The 17,998-nt window shown below is 40.1% G+C and overlaps 2 protein-coding genes across 2 annotated transcripts; both read right to left on the bottom strand.

The window, feature by feature from the left end:
• Window positions 1–2,865: 2,865 nt before the first annotated feature.
• Window positions 2,866–3,564, bottom strand: LOC131255144 (receptor-like protein 9DC3). The gene has a single exon (XM_058255841.1). It carries the CDS (start codon window positions 3,562–3,564, stop codon window positions 2,866–2,868), a length of 699 nt encoding a protein of 232 aa, XP_058111824.1.
• A 15-nt stretch (window positions 3,565–3,579) lies between these two features.
• Window positions 3,580–5,640, bottom strand: LOC131255143 (receptor-like protein 7). Its single transcript, XM_058255840.1, has one exon. The coding sequence runs from the start codon at window positions 5,638–5,640 to the stop codon at window positions 3,580–3,582; it is 2,061 nt and encodes a 686-aa protein (XP_058111823.1).
• Window positions 5,641–17,998: the final 12,358 nt, after the last annotated feature.

The raw sequence follows: 17,998 nt of genomic DNA, 5'->3' as shown, positions 1-17,998 counted from the left end.
GATCCGGTTCCACAGTTCACCAGTTCGATGTGCACCTTTAATATTCCATACAAACCATCTCAGTTCCAACTATATTAATGGCCTACGAGGGCTCTGGTCTCCTCGTATTCACATCTTTCTACTTCTACCTTGTCAGAGGAAATGTTTGATGACTTGAGCCTTAAATCTGTATAAGTAGTGTCCATGGTTCAGCTATCCGAAGGGCTTTTGATGTAGAGTGGGTCGCAAACACTTTCATATCAAAGATGGACCAGAGAAGGGCTGATAAGAGGCAGAAATGATTTGGACCATCGCAATCTTAAAATAATCGTATCTTGCTAACCCAGATGAGTTTTTCAACATATCATATATGATTTTGGGGCAGGAGAAGCTACTTTATCCAACCAACCCCACTATGACAGGTTGCTAATGCCAGATTTGTGGGATTCCATCAGATCGACAGTCAAAAGTCCAATTTATTTTCATTTTTACTATAAATAGTAAATTTTAGTTCAAGTATAACTTTTGATCCTTTGAGTTGTATAAGTTGTGCCCAACATAAAAAGGTTTTAAAAAATTAGGAGAATAACGTGGTTGGGCACAATTGGACACTTACTATTTTTAGTGGAAAATCAAGAAGTGTAGTAGGAATGGAGGCCGTCTATAAATAGTAGGTTTACTATTTATAGTAAGTAATGTTTTTAGATGTTTGAGTCAAAAACTGTGTCCTGGATTAGAGCTCATTATTTAAAGGATTGTAATTTCATTTTCCTTTATATTATCAATCAATTTATTTTGAATATTTTATTAAAAATTATTTCTACTTTTATCCCGGTGGATTCAAGGATTCAAGGAAGCTTTGACTCTCTCAATCAAGGAGTAGATATCTCCTGAGGAAGATGGTGCTCGACCTTATTACGTCCCTCCCTGTGTCAGCTTTACCATAGATGGACCATGCCAAAGAAATCTCCTGCATTAGACCATCCACGTGTACAAAACATCTCGTGTGTTTTACCCGAAAGAAACCATAGTCCCAACAGGCCTACGCAATTTTGCAACAGTAGCAGATTTTCAACGGGCAAGATGTAGTTTTCGGTGACTGAGAGGGATCACAGAAGGAGAATGGAGATCAGATGATCTTCGCCGTTCTTCAACGGGCAAGATGTAGTTCTCGGTGACTGAGAGCGTGTTTCTACCATTGTTTTTGGAGCTGGTGGAGTCCTCTGAGGTAGGTACATGTGATCCTCCATCATCTCCATTTTACTCCCTCATTTTGATGCAAGCTCTCAAGTCCATGGAATCTATAAACACAAGCATGCACCCGAGTGGTACATGTTTCTCATAATGAGTCATATCCCATTTCTTCGGACGTCTGGTGATAAAGAGCTTTGAATTAAAGGCCCCAGTTGTGATGATCAGATGATAGGTATCAAGATTGATTGATGAGTGCTACTTTATCACCGGATTATGGGTGCTCCAATTTCTGGGGATCAGTGGTCCTACACTCATTCAATCAATGAGATGAGTGCTACTTTATCACCGGATGGACAGTCTAGATTGATCGTTGGACCGTCTACACATTCAATCCATGGTATGTGTGCCGTAATATGGGTGTACTTAGATATACATATGGCTGTAAATGGGCCAGGTTTGGACAAGCTGAGTTACTCCAACTCAAGCTCACGGGTGAAATCCAGGCCCAGGCCTAGCACAGTCTGTGACGGGCCAAAACAAACAGGCACGTGGCCAACTCATGATGATTATGTAATGGCCACCCTCTTCTGTCCAAGATCTATGACGTTCGTTAGGTGTACCCAACCATTCATGACATTTATAAGAATGCCTGGCCTGGCTGACGGACACTAAAATAATATGCACAGCTCAAGCCCAATTAATAAGCGGGCTTAAAACCTAGGCCCACATTTGCCCTCCGGCCTAGTTTTTCAGCCAAAGAAAGATCGAAAATAGGGCCAAGCCCAAAAGCGAAAGGCACACCAGGGCCATTTACAGCCCACCATATAAAGGATCCTTCCGGTTCAAAATATTGGTAGTTAAGGCTTTCACCCGCCCAGACTGAGGTCATGTTTGGCCTGGATTTTCAAGTAATCAGGCGGGCCTGCGTGACCAGTCCTGGCCCATTATGGATCTATAACATGGAATGGGCTTTCATGCATATCCAAATCTAAGTGTGACCCATAATGGAGGGTGTTCAATTACCACTGTTTTCCTGTGGTGCGGTCCAACTGAGATTTGGATCTGCCTCATTTTTGGGTTCATGTCCTAAATTAATGATCCAAAATGGATGGACGGTGTGGATAAAATACATAAATCATTGTGGGCCCACAGAGCACCATCTAGCAGCAAGCGGCAGTGTGAGTATGCAATCCGCGCCCCAAGTGGCAGAAGCATCAATATGGATGATGCCTTGCACCTTAAACTTTCCAAATTAAAACGACATAACAGAAACAACATCAGGGGATCATACTACAATCACAACAACAACAACAACAACAACAATCCGCGCCCCAAGTGGCAGAAGCATCAATATGGATGATGCCTTGCACCTTAAACTTTCCAAATTAAAACGACATAACAGAAACAACATCAGGGGATCATACTACAATCACAACAACAACAACAACAACAACAATCCGCGCCCCAAGTGGCAGAAGCATCAATATGGATGATGCCTTGCACCTTAAACTTTCCAAATTAAAACGACATAACAGAAACAACATCAGGGGATCATACTACAATCACAACAACAACAACAACAACAACAACCAAAAAAACTATGGAACAACGACAATTTCTTCACCTCTTCCTTACACACCTCAATTTCCTTGAGATTGTTCACCCTTCCCATAACTTCAAGAATCTTATATATCATCGTCGCTTTACAGCAAACACTGAGGGAAATTTTGTTAAAAGCATCCCATCTATAAACTTATAGAATTCGGTTCTACCTTTCATCCATAGTGTTAGAGTCCAAAAAAGAACTCCCATTCCTGCTCCATATCCGACTCCAAATCCTATCCACAAGAATTCCCAGTCTGGTTCTAAAGTTGCATCTTCAAAGGTCGGCACATTTGGCGGTGGTGCAATGCATTTTCTCGATAATGGAGGTCCACATAATCCTGCATTCCCTTGGAATGACTCATTTGTGAATGTAAGAAATTGTTTAATTTGCGGTATGCTTCCCATGAGATGGTTTTGTGAAAGGTTCAACACCGAGAGGAATGTTAGCTTTGTCATCTGCCAAGGAATCTCACCTGAGATGTTGTTCTGTGAGAGATCCAACGACTCAAGCACCATAAGGTTCTCAAGTGATGTTGGAATTCGGCCTATGAAACTGTTGTGTGACATATTGAGCAGTCGAAGGGACTTAAGAATCCCTATAGATTCTAGAATATCCCCCTGAAAATAGTTGTTTGAGAGATCAATTGATGTGCAGGTGGTTAGGATCTTTGTCAGTTCCCTTTCTTGTCCTTTGATTGTAACTGTCACCGTGTCTTGGTAGTAGTACTGCATACCTAAAGGTACCATTCTACGGAGGAACGGAGATTGAGATTGGTCCTCCTCCATCATTGTCTTCCAGCTCTAAAACATATTTGATGGCAAGCCACCCATGAAACAATTAGAAGAGAGGTCAATGATTTGCAACATTGGGAAGCTCAGATTTGTTTGTGCAAGTGTAATGGGGCCATAAAATTTGTTGGATTTCAAGACAAGAATGCGCAAGTGGGACAAAGCTTCTACCCATGTAGGGAAGGTGTCATTTATTTGGTTGTTTCCAAGGTTTAATACCTCCAACATTGTGCAATTAGCCAAAGACCTTGGCACTTGGCCTTCTAATTGATTCTCACTAAGATCAAGTGTTTGCAGATTGCAACTCTCTTTAAATGTTTGAAGCAAGGTGCCGGAAAAAGCATTTCCTCGGAGGTTCAGCACATTGAGGCTATCAGTGATTTCACTTAGACATTGTGGAATCCAACCAGTTAACTGGTTTTTGGATAGATTGAGGACTTCAAGAGATGTCATGTCGCAAATTGACATTGGGATTTCACCACTAAGTCTATTGTTGGAAAAAGAGAAGAAAGAGGAGGAGGGTGGCACGGACGGAAGTGAGCCTTCTAGCATGTTGGAACTAAGGTCGAGAACAGCCTGGTCAGTGAACGAAACATGGAGAAATGGTGGTTCTATTCCCTGCAGAGCATTGTGAGAAAGATTTAAGTAGTATAAAGTCTTATTCCCAACATTCCATATCCATTTGGGTATTCCACCATTGATTCTATTGTTGGAAAGGTCTAGATGTACCATTTGCTCTTGATTTCGTAAGAAATTTGGAAATTTGCTAACATTGCAAGAACGCATGGATAGATATCTGATTTGGGAAAAGGAGAAAATGGTAGAATTATCATTGCTGTCTTTGATAAATAGGTTGTTATCTGAAAGATCGAGAAGCGAGAGGTTCTTGAGATTTTGAAATAAGCCTAGCTCCACAACACCACTGAAATTGTTGGAAAGAAGGGAAATGGTTCTAAGCTTCGGAAGTTTAAAGATAAAGCTCGGTACCATTCCCTGCAAGTTGTTGTTACCCAAATAAATGTGCTCCAACTGTGTAGAAGATGCATTGTGGATCACATCAAGCCGACCACCTAGCTCATTCTTGCTGAGATCCAGCATTTGTAACGTTGGGATTGAAAACAATGATGCTGGAATGGTCCCATTGAGAAAATTAACTAGTAACATGATCTCTTTGAGATTAAGAAGCTCGTTTCCATACGAAGAAGGAATTGGGCCGCTGAAACTATTGAATGAAAGATCCAAGTACTCTAACTTGGTGAGATTCACATGGAAGGATGGCAATGATCCTGACAGGTCATTTGCACTGAGGTCGAGTTGAGATAGGAAACGGAGTCGGGAAAGAGAAGAATGGATGGAGCCTGAAAGACCACAATATTGTAAGGTCAACTGCCGGAGACGAGGAAGTGACATGAATAATGCCTGGCCCCACTCGCTTCCCTGTGCTGAGATGTTTACATTGTCCAGATGGAGTTCTCTCAGACTCGACAGGTTTTGGACGAGAGTTCTGATGTTTGGGTTTTCGAGTTTCAGGGGTACATTTATGGAATCATTGGCAGAATGATGATTGTAAGAAAGATCGAGAGAAACCAAACTGGTCAAGTTGGAGATTTCCAGCGGGATTTGACCATAAAAATGCAAAGAACCAAGGTTGAGATGGGTCAGACTGGTGAGTTGCTCGAACCCAGAAGGAATTGGAGAGGCATCAAATTCATTGAAAGCGAGGTTGAGCCTCTGTAGGCTCTGAAGACGGAAGAGGCTTTCAAAATCAACCCGACCCGAGATAAAGAACTCGCTGAGGTCAAAGCTGACCACGTGACCAGTAGCTCCATCGCACGTGATGCCTTCCCAGAAGCAGCAATCGGTATTGTTTGAATTCCATGAGGAGAGGTTAGTGAAGGCTTTATCAGAGAAGTAAAAGCCATTCTTCAGGTGGAGCAATGCAGAGAAGTGTTCATGTATGCATTGTTGGGTTGAGAATGTCTGGTTATTGTTACCGGCAAAGACAGAAGAGAAGAAAAGGATTGAGAAAAAGAAGGTAGAAAATGAGAAGATTTTTGGAGAGAGGAGAGCCATTGGTTTGGGGAGTTGGGATGTGTAGAGACCGTAAGGGGTATTATATACACTAGTGACCGGCTGTCGTGTGGTGGCCGGCTTTTACTCCCTGATCGGTAGTGACCCCTCGAGTACCCAGATTGGTATTGGTCGGTGCTGTAAAACCTCTGGGGACTCACCATGATGTATGTGTTTTATCCATGCCGTCCATCAATTTTCCCAGCTTAGTTTTTAATGGTGGGCGTTCAATCACCATTGTTTACTGTTGTGTGGTCCACCTGAGATTCGGATCTGCCTCATTTTTTGATTCGGAGCGGATAAAATACATATAAGTGGGCCCACAGCACCAACGAGTACAGAGATCTCGTTAGGGGAGGGGTCACTACCGATTCCGAGTTGGGTGATTACATCCTTAGATTGATCTCACCCCCCCCCCCCACACACACACACACACACATATGGGAATATTGATCATCCTGACCTGGACGTATAATCACTCTTCATTCATGATTCTGACCTTCAAATTTTGGTTTTGGACACGAGCCATTGTGATCAATTGATCATAACCATCCCATTAGTAGGTCGAAGAGACCTGCAGTTGTATGAAAAGACCCCCGTGTTGGAAAGGTTGGCAGTATCCACTCTCCATAAGCTTTTGATGGTGACCCATGAATAAATTTGCAAACCAGATCAATGGTTGGATTATCTATGTTCTTATAGTCTTGAGGTGCACCGGTAGCATTGCACACTCAGGGCTAGAAAACAATTACAAACAACAAACGTATCAATCAGATACTCAATTACCTTCAATTAATTATTCATGCTGGTGTGGAGGATGACAATATTATATCAGTTCATGGGCTGCGGTCAACATGAGCCCAAATCAGATGGGCCAAAATTTGCCAGCCCAAACCCAACCCAAGCCATTTATGTTTAATTGGGATGGACTCAACAGCCCCCACCAAACCAGCATGACTGCACATGGTTTTTAGAATGAAATATGGAGCTAAAATCTAGCTCTGCCAAATTAGTGAATAACTAAAAATATACATACAATGTGTGTATCTGTATTTATTGTATATTAATTTGTTTCGGACACCCAGATCCAAGCTCAACTGGCAGACTGAGTGGAGATACCTCGTTTCAACACTTGAGGTCTTGGTATCGATCCCTAGCGGGGGTGGCTAACATGGAGTGTGTGTACTGACATGGGTGTGTACTAACAAGCTAACCCTAAAAAAAAAAAAAAATTTAAAAATAATAATATTAATTTGTTTCAGCAGGTCCAATTCCATAGTGTGAAACCCTAGCTTGACCCATATACTTAAATGGGTTGTATTTTACCCAAGCCGGACCCACTACCCATTTAGCTTGGCCCAAACCTCCTCACAAAGCATAGATCTCAAACTCAGTTGACTTGGCATTGTGAAATTCAGTTGTAAGTCTCACTCGGCCTCGCCTCGACTTGCCATGACTCGTCTAGGTCAACCCACTAACATGGTCTGCTGGACTCAAAGCAACTCACTCATTTGCCAAGCATTATTAACAGAAAAAAGAGTAAGAAATAAGTTACAAAAAGAAAAACGTCAAGTGGCAATACCAACACTCTGACCAACAACTTAAGAACCTTTCTTTCGCTTATCATTTCCAACATTTTTACATTGTATACATGTATAACAATTTTAAAATGTTTATAATAGAGATGCTCAAACAAAACTAGTAGTACCTCCAACTAATTGTATGCGAAGTGCACCCTGGTATTTATAAAACATCCATATGCCAAGGTATTCCTACCATGAAAAATGGGATGCCCAAAAAATAGGTCAATCCAACAATCAAGTAGACCACATCATAGCAAACAATGAACAATTATACAAAAACCTCTAGTGTTTATATATATATAGGTCCCATCTAATGATTTGATTAGCCTGATAGTTGGGTACAATGGTAAAAGGGTGGGATGGCATACATACATAATCATTAAGTCCCACTCACCAACTAGTTGGGCATACAATTGTGTGTCAAACATCAACATCGTGCATTTGATGGGTCCCCTTTAAATTATGGGATATCCCAAAAATCAGCTGTACACAAAACTCAGGTGGGCCATACCATCTAAAATCATTTGAAGACATGCCTAAACATATAAAAACACTTGGTGGGGCCCACCTGAAATTTGGATGCATCTGGAACTTGGTCTAACCCCTCATCCAAGTGGGGCACACAAAATAGATGATCTAGATTTGTAAACCACATCTCGGCGGGCTCAACAAATGATTATGAATGTTTTAATGGAGAGAAACCCCTCTCAACTTTTGTATGTGGAGTGGCCCACACAAGTCATGGATTGACTTGATTTTGAAGCCCTATGCCAACCATGAATGATGCATATGACTGATGGGGTAGATGTTCAACACGCATCACGATGGGCCCACATAACTTGACCTCATGGGAAGTTCCCATGAGCTCGACAGCATAGAACCTTTTCCCCCACGCGCGCGCACACACATATATATAGTCATGCTCACTTGCGCACCTATGCATGTGCGCACATTTGCACACGTGTGTCATGGGCGTCTAATCCAAATGGTCCATTTGATGTCGAATCCCATGAAATCCCAAGGGACAAATTTTCACCCTGGTCTAAAATTTTGGTGGGCCATAGCAAAAAGAAATGCAAATCAAGAGAGGAAACTATTTTCATTTTTCATGGCCCACCAAAGTTTTGGATCAAAGTAAAAATTGGGCCTAGGGGTTTCATGAGGTGCTGCTTCACGTGGACCGTTCAAATTTTGGAGTCACATCATGTACAATGAGTTCTCCAAACAGTTCACATAAGTTCCGTGCAAACTGGTGAACAGCTGAGTGTACACACACACACACACACACACACACACACACACACACACACACGTGCGTGTGTGTGTAAGGGAAATGGTTCTATGCCGTAGAGCTCATGGGAACTTCCCATGAGGTCGAGCTATGTGGGCCCCACCGTGATGCGTGTCGAATATCAACACCATGCATTTGATGGGTCCCATTTAAATGATGGGTTATCCCAAAAATCAGTCGTATACAGAACTCAGGTGGGCTATATAGTATCATCCATAATCATGTGAAGACATGCCTAAAACATATAAAAAGCACTTGGTGGGGCCCACCTAAAATTTGGATGCATCTAAAACTTGGTCTAACCCCTCATCTAAGTGGGACACACATAATGGATGGGCTGGATTTGTAAACCACACCTCGATGGGCCCAACAAATGATTATGAATGTTTTAATGGGAGGGTATCCCCTCTCAACTTTTGCATGTGGTATGGCCCACAAAAGTCATCAATTGACTTCATTTTTGAGCCCGAAGCCCACCATGGAATGGTGCATCTGACTGATGGGGTTGATGTTAGACACACATCACGGTGGGGCCCACACAGCTCGACCTCATGGGAAGTTCCCACGGGCTTGACACATAGAACCACACACACACACACACATATATATATATATAAGCAAAGACTCTTTGAGTCTTCGAAACAACCGGGCCGAACCAAATATCAAGTGGAGTCAAGTTTTTGAGTTGTTAATTAAGCCGGCCCAGAACTGATCAGGCTAGTTGACCCACAGCCGACCCAACCCATTGCCACCCCTAGTGACGTGGACGTTTCTGGGAAGGCAGCCAACAGCCATTCATCAGCATGTGGACCCCGCCACTCTCTTCACAGTTGAATCTTTCAACGGTAACCATGTTCATCTTTTGGCCATAGCCGGCTCCACATTAATTTCTTTAGTTTCTTGCATAAGGACTAGATCGATCGGCTAAACACAAAATTTACCATCAAAAGCAAGAAAGGGACTTGCTTGCCTCTAAATTAAAAGAGAGATGCACAGGTGCCGGCAGAGCATTATAAGTTATTGTGCTCCTAGTTGCATTGGTTGACTTGGACAGTCCGATCCATAAATCCAAACTGTCCAAGTTCAAAACACATGTCATGGGTTACGATGCAAAAATCACACTTCCCAGATGCTCCAATCAACGTTGATTTGGCATTATTTTCAATAGCCATCCTTTTTCCATGCCACTGGTTCTTTACAATCATAAGCAATCCATGACGGTCCTAACAAATAAATGGATCAAGTTGGTGCTTAAATCTTTTTTTTTTATTTTTTTTTATGTGTGTAAATGATCTTTAGCATCCATATTTAAAGACACTAATCAAATGGTTAATACTTGTTTAATTTGGACACCACTAGCGTGGTTCTCGTAAGTACATTGCGGCGTAACTCTCTCCCTCCAGATGCCATGCAGTGGGAAGAAATTCATGGGAAATGGATGATCAGTTCTTTAAAAGTAGACTATACTAATTTCTCGTAGGCATTTGGGGGTGTGGCCTACGCTATCATGGAAGGAACGACTTTATACATGTAAGATTCTGTCAGTCATCACATGTGCTACTCTATGTTTTGCTGAAGGGCAAAAATTAGGCCAATCTGGAATGCTGGTGGATTATGCCATGGAACAGTTGGGGCCATTAAAATTGGACGTGGATTGCCTATTTATCGATGTTATCCATCCATTTTGCCAGTTCATTTTGAGGCATGAGCCCATAAATGAGGCAGATCCAAAGCTCAACTGGATTACATGACATATATCCAATGTTGAAACCCTTCCTAGGGCCTACCATGATGTTTATTTGTCATCCTACCTATTTATAAACCCCAATATCAGTTTTATCCAACCACAAATGATGATCATATCTCATGTTACACATGCTGAGGCCATGGATGCCGTATGCGGGAAATGTGTATGCATGGATGCTTTTTAATACTAGAAACATCGGCTCCCCTCTTACATAGGTATGTATGTTTGAAACTTAGTTTCTTACGTTTTAAATAAGTGCCTCTAAATTTTGTTGTCTATATAAAGGGGGAATACCTATGAAGATGATGATCTTCCTCTAAGTTGATGACATAGGGAAGGACGTGATGAGGTAGATCATCATCTTCCCCCATTAATAAATACCTTGAATTTATAGGGTGCTCGTGTCCACGAGAAAATCTAGAATCCATGATAAGAAATAGAATTTCTAAAAAGTTTTAATTGATAAATGATTATAAAAAAATGAGTTTAACACCTTTTAATAATCCCAAATAAATCTTTAAAATGTAATCAATGAGTTATAATTAAACTAGAAAATAAAATCAGAAAATTGCGCAAATTTCTTACGTCCATTGACCTGTCGTCGACAGGTCGAAACAACAAAAAAGCATCCAGAGATTTAAACTAGAAATTTTCTGATTTTTGACTTGTCAACCCGGCAGAAATTAACCAGCAAGCAACCTGAAACTTCAGGTGGAATCTCGACCTGTCAACCAGATTTGTCGAACTATGCCTAGTGTTCGATCCTTCCTGGCTTCTTTTTTTTGATCCATCTTATCCATGAACGACTCTGCGACCCATTCTACATCAATCCCCTCCATTTCGAATGAACTCGTCTCCGAGTTATTCATCAGATTCAGTTCATGATACTTGTAACGGTCCGCCACATTGAACGTCTCCATATCTTCAAAAAGATCAATAACATATATGAGCATTGCATATAAGGGAAATAATCAAGGTTATGCTTTAAATCCAGAAACAATATTAGTAAATGTCAGCTGGATTATGTGCATTCAAATGTGTGGGGGTCTTCGCCTGTTATTTCTAGAAGAGGATCCTCATTTTTGTTACATTCACTGACGACTTCTCTAGGAATGAATGATTTATTTTCTAAAACATAAATATAATGTTTTCACCACTTTTAAGACATATAAGGCAATGGTTGAAAATCAAACAGGGTAGAAAGTAAAATTTCTGAGAACATATAACGATGAAGAATTTACTTCAATTAATGGAAATTTAATCAATGTTGTAAGAGTGAGAGGATAGCGAGGCATATACCAGAGCAGAATTGTGTGGATGAACGTATGAATTAGATTCTTTTGGAAAAGGCCTTATCTATATTGAGTATTCATGGGTTGTGCAATGAGCTATGGGTTGAAGTCATCTCTACAGTTTGCTATGTAGTAAATTGATTTCTCTCTACAACTATAGATTGCAAAATTTTATTAGAAGTATAGAGTGGTCAGGTGGTTGATTACTCAAGGCTGCGGATATTTGGTTGTGATAGCTTACTCTCATGTACTGTCAGTTGAAAGAGATAAACTAGACCAAATGGCTAAGAAGTGTACTTTTATCAGTTATGGTGATAGGGTGCAAGGTTATTAATTCTATGGTCGGGTTTCAAGGAAAATCAAATTTAGTCAAGACATTAAGTTTGATAAAGGTTCTTTGTTCTAAAAGGATGAGCACAAAGAAGTGAAAATTTTTGTTATTAATGTTGAAACAAACAAGGGTAAAACACTTGGGGCGTGTTTGTTTTCCTATTTACCACTGTAAATGGTAGTAAATAGGTAATTGTAACCTATTCCCATTGTTTGGAATAGGGGAAAAAGAAAGGATAATTACACGTCGATTTTTGGAATTTACTTTCTTAAAAAAAAAAGGTGGAAACGAGTGAGTGAATTTTATGGGTCCCGCCATGATGTATGTAATCTATCCACGCCGTCTATCTATTTTATCAAATTATTTTAGGGCTTGTGCCAAAAAAAAATAAAAATAGGTAGATTATAAGCTCAAGTGGACCACACCGCAACAAACAAGGGGATATTGATGTCCATTGTTGAAATGTGAAGTCATCCGTGAGTCCCACACTCATGTGTATTTGTGATCCAACCCGTTCATATGATCACACAGACAAAAATGAAGGGAAAACACAAATATCAACTTGATGGAAAACTCCTATGGCCTACAAGAAGTTTTTAATGGTCGGTGTTTAATCCCCCCATTTCTTATGTTGTGGTCCACTTGCACTTTAGATTTGCCTCGATTTTCAGTTCATGCCCTAAAATTAGCTGTTAAAATGAATGGACGGCTTATATCATACACATATATTATGGTGGGCCCTTTTTCCTTGGTATTAGTGTCAAGTCAAATCAAAGGTCACTGTGCATAGGCAGTTGTCATGTATTTCATATGGAAAATAATGATTATTTATTTACTTATATTTCCATCCGTAAATAAGAAAACAAACACCCCCTCAAAAAACTTGAGTCACAGGTAGAGCTACAAGAACAAGTGGAGCACCCATTTGTCTGGATAAATCCACAAAGGGGTTGTAGGTTACCAGTGAAATACAGGGATGATTGAAAACGTTGCATTTTCTCTCATTATATATGAGGGGGATCCGTCTACTTTCCAGGAAGCTCTAGGAAATAAAGATGCAGAAAAGTGGATAGCAGCGATGAATGATGAGATGGACTCTCTATATAAAAATGAAACATATGAGCTGATAGAGTTGCCTGTTCGATGGATTTACCGGAAGAAACTGGATAGGTAAAAGGCTAGATTGGTAGCGAAAGGTTATGCTTAGAAGGAGAGTGTTAACCTCAGTGAGATATCCGCGCCAGTAGTAAAGCAAATATCTATTAAATTTTATTAGCTTTGATTGTCCAATACAATATGGTACTAGAACAGTTAAATGTAAAGACTGTGTTTCAACATGGAGAACTAGAAGAGAAGATCTACATGAAGCAACATGTAGGGTTTGAGGTATAATGAAAGAAGAATTTAGTCTGTGAGTTAAAGAGGTCGTTGTACGACTTAAAACAGTCACTTAGACAGTAGTTTAAGAAATTTGATCATTTCATGTTTAGTCAGTAGTTTATTAAAAGTAAATTCATTTATTGTGTCTATTTTAGAACACTGAGTGAAGGAGAATTCATTATTCTGGTGTTGTATGTTGATGATATGCTTATCATAAGTCATAGCATATTTGAAATCAACATATTGAATGCTCAATTATACAGGACATTTGAGATGAAATATCTGAAGGCTATAAAGAATATTCTTAACAACAACAAACACAAAGATAGGGAAACGAGTATACTATGGTTGTCTCAGGATGAATATCTTGAGAAAGTCTTAGTCAAGTTTAGATTAGAAATGGAAAAACTGGTTAGTACACATCATGCTGCTTACTTTCGACTTTCTTTGAAGTTATGCTCTACGTCAGATGAAGAAAGTGTTATATGTCTCATGTGCCCTACTCGAGAGTGGTTGGTAGTCTTATGTATGTCATAGTCTGTACAAGACCGGATATTTCACATGTCGCTAGTGTTATGAGTAGATACGTGTGTCAAATCCTGACAATTAACATTGGAAAATAATGAAATGGTTACTTCATTACATATGAGGTATGACAGACTATGTCTTGGCTTTTAAAAATTATGAGTAAAACCTTGTAATCTATATGGATGCATATTATGTAGGGAGTATTGTTCACTCCCCAAGTGCAGGGTTGTGATGTAGTAATAAACTTGGTGAGACCGAGGTCGAATCCCAAGGGACTGATACTTGTACATTACCTGAAACTAGGTAGAAATAGAACTAGACTAAGATGAAATCTAAATCGAATGGAATTTAGGGAATAATTGTGAAATAATTATGTAAAACTTAAGAGAAATCAGAGATAAGAAACTAGGGATTCAGAAGATCCACTTGTAGAGATCAGGGAGATCTTATGCCTGCTTCAAGAATCATGGAAATTAAACTAAACTTCCTCTGATATAATTTTAAAGAGATGAAAGGTATATGAATTAAAATAGATTCCATCACCAGACCATGCCCATGAGACAGAGTAAACAACAGAATTAAACTAATTACTAACCAATCAACATGCTATGAAGGTTAGGAAGGGTACCGTCATCCGACCATGCTCAGGAGAGGATAGTGAACAACAGGGCTTCCTGACGTCATAAACATAAAAAAAGGATAGGAATATGCTTAAAGCTATCGCAGACCCATTGTAATTTCAGTCACAATAGACCATTAAAAACTAAAAATATTCCCATTAATAAACTAAAATCCACATCAGTTCAGTATAAACAAAAAGTACAAGCGAAAGATTCCCCCATCAGACTACAAGCTTCACCTCTTAGCCCTAGCTAAGAGGTTTAGCCTGATCTAAACATGATTAGGCTAAATCTCTATTAAACAAAAAGAAGAAAGAAAATGAAAAGAAAAGGAAAGGAAACAAATCTTCTACTCTCTCTCTTCCACATCCAAAAAGCTTAGCTTCCCTCCAGATTCAATGCCCTGCTCCACGTTTTGGAACTCTTTTTATAGCTGCTAGAGTGGTTGGAGTGGTGGAAATCGGATTTGGAAAGCTATCGCACACGCAGCGAAAGCCTTTTCGCAGCCAAGTTCGAAGCTTCAAAAATCGCCACTTTCCTCGCTCAAATTCTAAAGAAACACCGTCCCTTGGGACTTTCTTGGGTCCTCTACATGATGAACGGTTCAGATCGTTGAAAATATCGTGATTTGGGCCATGCAACTCCCCGAAAATTTTAGTTTTCACGGACGCACGCTATTCGCACATCATCGTGCTGACGTGTTCGGTGGGCCCCGCAGTGATGCTTTTGATGAAATCCACCCCGTTAATCAGATTCCTCTCAAAATTTTGGTCAGAATGGACTGGTTTTTTTGTCGAGTTTTGATGCAGTCCACTGCTATTTTTCTTCTGCTGTTCATCCTGCGTTCTCTAACAATTCACATGTGTACACGTGCATGGGACCAAAAGGCGAGCTTGATGAGGGTTGTAGCTACCCCCTTGATGTAATGGACGGTTCAGATCATCGAACCAGATGATGAGTAGAGCCCACTAGCCAAAAACGGACAGACAGCGTCCATCCGCTGTCCCTGCGTAAGAAGAAGACAGGTCAGCCCATCTTTGACCGGGCTGACCGTCTGGTGCACGTCCGGTGCGTGTACACTATGTACACGCACTGTACATGTAGGGTCCGCTGTGATTTTCTTGAGACATCCGCTCTGTCCATTTGATATGTCACTCCATTTAAGGCGTTGAGAACAAAATTAAAGCATTTTCAAATACCAGGGATCCAATGGCTGAAATTTGACGTGTACGTTTAGTTTTTGGTCCTCGAGCCATGTATGAAGTTTCGAGCCGAACAGATGATAGAAACCCAGTGATCTTGCATTTTGGCTGACTTTCAGGCTGCTTGAGCTTCAGTTTCTCAATTTTCGCGGATCCCTGGTGTGTAATTCCGTCGATCTTGGTCCCCTGAAGTCCGTCCCTTGCCTTTGGTGTCATCAGCATTAAATCTATGCTTTATCATCCTTTGTTAGTCTAAGCTCGTAAGTACACTCTCCATCACAAACATGATTAAATCAACCATTAAACAGTATTATGCTTGTAGATCCAGGTAATAACTGGGGTCTAATATGCAATATTTGACCCTCAACACAACCCCCAACCAGCATCTTGCTAGTCCCGAGCAAAATATGCGAAAAATAAGTTGAGAACTACAAGACAATTTCTATGTACTCGAGTGAATTTTGCAAAATAATCCAGATACGAGAATTCTAAGACTCATGAATGTTGGGCATTACTATCTCCTGGACTCGAGCGCACAGTAAATTTCATGGTCAAGTTCAAAGTATTAATCCATCAATTAGAAAAATTCTAAACATTGAGTTCCATGGGTGTATAGTGTAATCTCGGCTTATTAACATTAAGATTTAATTCATTATTTCATGATATCATTGGTAACCACAAGAGCATTCAGGACACCCAAAACCTAAATTAAAACGTGCCTCATAGATCATTTTTCTTTCTTTCAGCCTTTGATTTTCTATTAAAAGGAACACCAAGGAGGGGAATCAAGTCCTTACCTATAGGGAGCAAACCTATGGTGAAAACTTGTCACCTAACTTTTTCTAAATGTCAACCATGGGGAATTAAATTTACACCTATAGGGAGCAAACCTATGGTGAAGATTATTTGCCCAACCCTTTTCAAAGGTATCTGTTTTTTTTTTCTTTTTCTTTAATTGATCATGATGGGCAAATTTCAAGCAGGTTCCTTACATGCTTTATTGATTACTAAGTTAACCCTTCAATATCAAACTGAAACCTTAATGTGAAAGCGAGATGTGACATGTGAATTCATGACTCAATTAATGTTTATAACTTCTAATAATGGATTAACAATTTAAACTTAACTGTGAAATTTACCAGATACTGAATCCAAGAGTCATAGATTACCAACATCACATATCTTGAAATTCTAAGTGCCCTAGATGGCTATCAAAATCACTTCGAATTCACAAGAATTTCTAAAAAATTTTAAAAATTTTCACAATTTTTGCTCAAGACCAAGAAAACACTGATCAGATAACCTAATCTCCCCCCAACCTAAAATCTACATTGTCCTCAATATAAAAGATATGAGCATGCAATGCACATGGGACAACAAAAGTAAATGAGAAGTGATGGGAAGATAGTACCTGGAGGAAGAAATCAAGAGACTTTTCAACAAGGATCTTAGCATGGAAGCGAGTTAGCAAGAGAGAAACCAACAGAAGTAAGACAAAAATAATAAAAATAAAATCCTACCTACACCACTTTCGCAAGTGCTCTCGATTACATTTAGCTTCTGCAACAAGCCTTTAAACCCTTAGGTTGCCCCTAGCGGACGAGCTGTAGTCTCGTGAGGGTTTGCAGCAATGTTACCCACAAACATTTGAACTAACTAACTAAAATAAAATAAAGTAAAAGGCTGGGTTGCCTCCCAGGAGCACTAAGTTTACCGTCTTCAGCCAGACAAATAAAGCAAACTGTCCTAGTCCTATGAAAGCGATAAACCTACCTATACCTCCATCAGACTAAGAGATCAATTCTGGTAAACAGGAGCAGTCAGAGGCATGGACATGTCCTCTGAATCAAATTTCTCGACAAATGGTTTTAATCAATGTCCATTTACTTTAAACTCATTGCTATTGTCGGGATCTCTTATCTCAACGGCCCCATGCGGATAAGCAATAACAACAATGTAAGGGCCGGTCCAACGAGATCGAAGCTTACCCGGAAAGAGATGAAGTCGAGAGTCATACAAAAGGACTTTCTGACCTGGCGTGAATGATTTTCGTAGAATATGTTGATCATGAAACACCTTCATCCTGTCCTTGTAGATTCTCAAGTTCTCGTACACATCGTTCCGGATTTCTTCAAGTTCATTTAATTGAAGTTTACATAGCGAGCCAGCATTTTCCAGATTAAAATTCAGATTTTTGATCGCCTAGTACGCTTTATGTTCCAACTCCACAGGCAAGTGACAAGCTTTCCCATAAACAAGTCTAAAGGGAGACGTTCCAATAGGGGTTTTAAAAGCAGTACGGTATGCCCATAAGGCATCGGTTAATTGGATTGACCAATCCTTATGATCAGGGTTAACCGTTTTCTCTAGGATATATTTGATCTCCC

Source organism: Magnolia sinica, chromosome 9 (assembly GCF_029962835.1).
Source record: "Magnolia sinica isolate HGM2019 chromosome 9, MsV1, whole genome shotgun sequence".
NCBI lineage: Eukaryota > Viridiplantae > Streptophyta > Magnoliopsida > Magnoliales > Magnoliaceae > Magnolia > Magnolia sinica.
Note: the sequence above shows the minus strand (reverse complement) of the source record. Positions and strands in the feature narration are given on the sequence as shown.

Bases quoted from the DNA above. Each gene is read 5' to 3' on its own strand.
- LOC131255144 (XM_058255841.1), bottom strand. From the start codon at position 3,564: ATGGAGGAGGACCAATCTCAATCTCCGTTCCTCCGTAGAATGGTACCT.
- LOC131255143 (XM_058255840.1), bottom strand. From the start codon at position 5,640: ATGGCTCTCCTCTCTCCAAAAATCTTCTCATTTTCTACCTTCTTTTTC.